The sequence below is a fragment of the Vicia villosa genome, linkage group LG7 (assembly GCF_029867415.1).
Source record: "Vicia villosa cultivar HV-30 ecotype Madison, WI linkage group LG7, Vvil1.0, whole genome shotgun sequence".
Taxonomy (NCBI): domain Eukaryota; kingdom Viridiplantae; phylum Streptophyta; class Magnoliopsida; order Fabales; family Fabaceae; genus Vicia; species Vicia villosa.
The window spans coordinates 32,904,545-32,910,314 of NC_081186.1; the positions used below are offsets into that span (position 1 = coordinate 32,904,545).

General features: G+C 32.0%; 1 protein-coding gene across 1 annotated transcript; it reads left to right on the plus strand.

Moving 5' to 3' along the window:
* The first annotated feature begins 3,597 nt into the window (after positions 1-3,597).
* On the plus strand, positions 3,598-4,956 carry LOC131618838 (stemmadenine O-acetyltransferase-like). The gene has a single exon (XM_058889997.1). It carries the CDS (start codon positions 3,598-3,600, stop codon positions 4,954-4,956), a length of 1,359 nt encoding a protein of 452 aa, XP_058745980.1.
* Positions 4,957-5,770: the final 814 nt, after the last annotated feature.

Sequence of the window (5,770 nt, forward strand, 5' to 3'; positions counted from 1 at the left end):
CTGGTACGGATTGAGGATCATGAAACGAAGACGCTTAGAGGCAAGGAGATTGCTTTGGTGAAAGTTGTCTGGTCGGGAGCTGTCGGTGAGAGCATGACGTGGGAGTTGGAAAGCAAGATGCGGGAGTCTTATCCCGAGTTATTTGAATAAGGTAAATTTTCAAGGACGAAAATATTCTAAGTGGGGGAGAGTTGGAACACCCGTTTTATTTTAATTATTTATTTTATGGTGTGTTTTGTTAATTGTTTGATAATTATGGGATTATTTGGTATTATGTTATTTTATTAGGTAATTAGTAGTAATGAGATTATTAGTATTGGGCCTAACTTAGAGTTACTAGTAGCATTTAAGAGGTGTTAATTTAAGCCCATTAGCAATAATAAGAAGTTAGTAAGAATATCAGAACAAGAGAAATTTGAGAAAAGAAAGTTAAAAGTGACATTTTGTGAAAGAAGAAGAGAGAGGAGAGAAAGCTAGGGCAAACTCCATTGGAGGCTTAGAGTTGTCTTCAACCCAAATCAGGTAAGAGTGGGATTCTTTCATTATAAGGGTTTGTAAGATGATAGGTTATAGTGGGGATTTGATTCTAGACTTTAATATCCATGTTTGTGTGAGAATTGCAATTTTGACGTTGTTGATGAATGCTGAAATTGATGAATGATTGGGTAATGTTGTGTGTATGATTTGTGTACAATCTTTATTCTTCAATTTCATAGATTTGGAAATGTTAGGGTTTATGCTAGATTCATGAGATTTGTGCTTTCAAACATGTTTTTAGTATAGAATGTTGATAATAGATGTTAAATACTGGTTGTAGATGCTATTTCTCATTATATGAAAGTGGTTTAGAATGGTAGAATCACCATTTCGCAGAACTGAGTTCTCTGCAATTTTTATGCATAATCGCGTGTGCGCTATGCGAGCTCAGGCCGCTAAGCGAAGTCTGGCAGCAAATTCAAAAAACCGCGAGTCCGCTAAGCGAACTTAGTCCACTAAGCGAGATTTTGAAAACCCAACTTTCTATTTTTAGTCTGGGGAAGCGCGCTGGGAGGCCGCTGAGCGAACCTTGATGTGTGAAATTTTATGAAACTTCTATATGCCATAACGTTTGATCCGTAACTCGTTTTTATGCGCCGTTTGAAGCGTTAGGAAGCCAATGTTATTATCTATGTGATAGGATAGGATTGGTTGAAACTTATTGAATTAATTATGATGTTTTTGCGTGAATAACATGTAATTAATGTATATGTGTTATGAATTGATGAATTATGAATAACAATTGTTGATATGTGATGTGATAGAAGAGTTGTGAATTACTATAATAGTAATGACGTTGTTGTTACCATAGACTATTGGTATCTGAGCTGGAGGTTATGCCTCGTTGATATTGGTTGATGTTGTTGCATGTTGTGAATGTTGTGCGTGTGAATGTTGCATCATTGAGTCGCATAGCATAGCATTTTTATGATGACCTGAAAATGGCAAACACGATGGCTTGTATTGGCGATTTTTCTGAGATGGAGCTAATGCTCAACACGATGGCCTGTATTGAAAATTTTCTATGACGGAGCTAATACTCACTATGATGGCCTGTATTGGCGATTTTTGAGATGGGACTTATGCTTCAAATGGTACCACATGCATATGCATAGTATTGAGTCACATATTAAGTTGCATTTTGAATGATTGTGATGATGAAGTGGTTGTCATGATGTGTTGATGACATAGTTGTGAATTTGAATTCATTGTTATGATTGATTGATAACATTGTTGTTGTAATGAAAGTTGCATTGCGTTGAGAAGTGGTGAATTGCGTATGATCTTATTTTCGCTATAATTATTATCATACGTTCCTTTATATTGTTTGATATCTCACCCCTTCTTTTTGAATGTTACCCTCTGTTGGTAACGTGCTGGTAACGATGAGGAGTAGTTGTTACCGTTATTAGCTCGAGTTGGTGTCTTTTTCTCTGATATGTAACACTCGGGGAGGGATTTGACGCTTGTTTGTTTTGTTATGTTTAAATTGAAATCTTGAATTGTTTATGGAGAGTTAATTTCTGTTGTTTCAAGTTAGACTAAGATGCTATCATTTGAAGTTTATGAGTTGTGAATTCCGCTGCGTTGTCTTATTAAAGTTGATTTGGTTTGAAGACTAATTGTTCGTTATGAGTTCTCCCTATTATATGTGTTATGTATCTTTTATGATGAGCTTTTATGTGGTTGTTTTAAAGTTGAAATGTAACACCTCATGTTGTTTGGAACTTTTGCACTCTCATTTTTATTATAAACGTTGGGTAGATTTGGGGTGTTACAGGAAGCTCATGGAAGGCAAAACTACAAGCAACTTCCCTGATGTCAATCCTAAAGGGAACAGTCTCCCTTTCTTCATTCATACCTATCTCGGTTTTTTTCGCTTCCATAGATCTTCTAACTCATCATCATCCTCGCTTAGACTCCCCATATTATCAAAACTCTCACTAATATCTATAAAATATACTAAGGGATGTCTTGCTTCTAAAGGATGCACTCCAATACTTTTGGGTTTATCACTTGTATAAGGGATGAGGCATCCCTTATATCATCATTGAGAAAATCTATGAAAATAATTTTTGGGTTTCCTATATTAGTCATATCTAAAAATAAACAGAAGGAACGAAAAGAACAAAAATGAGAGAGTGGCACATTGAGTATGTGCATAGTTCAAAGGAATGAGAAGCAAAACCACAAAAGACCCAAAAAAAAATGTTTTACAAACAAGGATGAAAATCAAAGGAAGCACAGAGATCATCAAAGTATGAAGATTGCATGGAAGGTTTAGAGAATATGGACTTAGAGGCAATTGTTTTGTACTGGCCAAACGACCAAATACGAATGCCTAATTCAAAGTTATGTCTGCTAAAAATGCATCACTCTTAGAGAGTAATGAATTTTCACTTAAATTTATAAAATAAAATCAACTATTTATATTCAAGTGATTCCAGTTCTAAATTTTATATTTTCATACTTCAATTTAAATCTTGCAAGATAAAAATCTATACCGATTTCAAAAACATCTCTTTTAAAATTGCAATTCATGACCTACTTCAAAAAACATGAATTGTTTTGGCGGCAGTTAGTAATTTATTGATCACGGTTTGCCCCAGTCTACACTAAACTATGTCATTGTTCTTAGCTAGTGTATTATATTTTCTCTAATATAATGACTCAATTAAAAAAATTGTTAACAAATAATATTATAGAAACAAATTTAAAATAATTAGATATAAAATATATTCACCAAATAATCAACAAAAAATCAACTAGAATTTAATTTTATGGAGAAAATGATTTCGAATGTGAGAAATAAAAATTGAATGCAAAAAGAAACATATGGTACATTTGTTTGTTTTAGATAATAAAAACATATAGTGCATTGATATGTGCAGTTTAATAAATTAGAGTTATCATCTATAACTTCAATAAAAATTAAATGATGATAATTAATAACTTGTAGTTTTTTTCTAAATTTGTAGCATTCATCAAAATAAAATAATATATACACCCAAAGATGAACACAATTCTTGCAAGTTTTATAGCTTCTACATAGTATTAACAATGGAAATTTGTATTACATCAACACAAATCATTAAACCATCATCTCCCACATCCAGTGAACACAAAACCTACAAATTATGTTTGTTTGATGTGTTTCAACTAAACACATATTTTCCATTAATCCTATTTTATCGCAAAACAAGTGACATGAAAGAATTCTCAAATGTCTCAACAAAACTAAAGGACTCACTATCTAAGACACTAACAATTTTCTACCCTCTTTGTGGAAGAAGAAATGATATCTTCTCTATCGATTGCAACGACGAAGGCGCGATATACATGGAAACTTCAACAAACATGGAAATGGAAGAGTTTCTAAGTCCTCCAAAATTGGAATTAATAAACAAATTGCTTCCTTGTGAACCAAACAAAACACATCCTTATAATGAAATCTTGCCACAAATATTAGTCCAAGTAAACATTTTCAAGTGTGGTGGAATAGCTATTGGTTTATGCAATCTCCATACAATACTAGATGCATATTCTTGTAGTTTATTCTTAAAAACATGGTCTTCTATTTGCAATGGGTCAATGGATGAAATTTGTGAGCCGGATTTCTCAACTTCTTCTTCGATTTTCCCTCCAAGAAACACCAGGGGTGTTAGGGAAGGCGTGTTGAATATTAATAAAGGATTAGAGATAGAACTGAAGTGCTCTACGAGAAGATTTTTATTCGATAACAAATTAATCAATGAATTGAAAGAAATATCATTGAAAAATGATTCGGCCGAAAAAAAATTACATACAAGTTACAAAGTAGTGTCTTCATTTATATGTAAACACATGATTCTAGCATGCATGAAGGAAACTTGTGATGAGAGCAAAAAGCTAGTGGTGGTTTTGCATGTTGTAGACATGAGGAGAAGGATGGGAGAGAGTTTGTTACAAAACTCAATTGGAAATTTACTATGGCCAGCTATGGTTGTTTGTGAGAATGTTAAAAAGGACACTAAAATTAGTGATATGATTAAAGTTTTGGGAGATGAAATTGGAAAGGTTAATGAAGAATTGTATTTGAAATTGAAAAATGATCCTAGTTTTTTATGGAGTGATGAGTGTGGTGAGTTAATGCTTGAAGGTATGGAAAATAAAAATCCAATTTCATTTGTATTTACAAGTTGGGGAAACATGGGATTTAAAGAGATTGATTTTGGTTGGGGAAAGCCTTTGTGGATAGCTCAAAGAGGTGGTACAAAAGAAACTATTCCAAATACAGTTGTGTTGATGGAAACATGTGAGGGAATTGAGGCATGGGTAGCAATGGCTGATAAACATTTAGATTATTTGGAAAATGATGTAGAGTTTAACCAATTTGCTATGCTTAATCCTAATATTAATTTCAACCATGAAGATATTTAATGTAAGAAATAGAATAATAGTAAGAATCAATATCATTCCAATTCCATTGTAGCACACATAGCCCTATCTAGAAAAATTAGGGCCATAGTGCATAATTTATATTTTAGACTTAATTTTAATTATGAGTTTATTTTATTTTATTTTTAGGATGTTTTTTATTTGCTAAAAAAGGAGGGATTGATAGGGCAACTTTTTTTTATATTATTTATTGTAGAAAATAATCATGGAATTTAACATAAAGAACGTGATCAAAACATGAATTTTTGTCTCTCATTAAAATATTAGATTGCTTTTATTTTAAACACCAAAAAATTATCTAGTATATTTACCATCAAATACAATATAGTATAAAAAATTGTCTTATATGTCTTGTATTATTCTATTTAATACTTACCACTTTAGGAATCAAACGCACCCTTACGTTTTTCCCCCAAAAGTCTTGTGCAAAAAAAGTATTTTAAATTTTTTTTTTTACCATAACATGATTATTGGAATAATTGAGTTAAATCGAGAGTGATGCATCGTGATCAACTAAGTTTGCCCAAAATTGGTAAAAATAATAACTCGATAGATTTATGGTATGAGTATGGAAAGAAAGTTTAAATTTCAAGATTTTTTGATTGTTTGTTTTGCAACAAAAAAAATAACAGTAAAATGATATTATTAATGAGACTCATCTTAAAAATGTTTTCGCTTAAAACATAAGAGAAAGTTGAATGAAATGGTGATAAAGTTGAATGAAACTGGAGAGAGAAACTTGACCACTATTTGAAGTAATCGATCTGTAACATTATCCATTTACACCAACAATAAT

Bases quoted from the DNA above. Each gene is read 5' to 3' on its own strand.
- LOC131618838 (XM_058889997.1), top strand. From the start codon at position 3,598: ATGGAAATTTGTATTACATCAACACAAATCATTAAACCATCATCTCCC.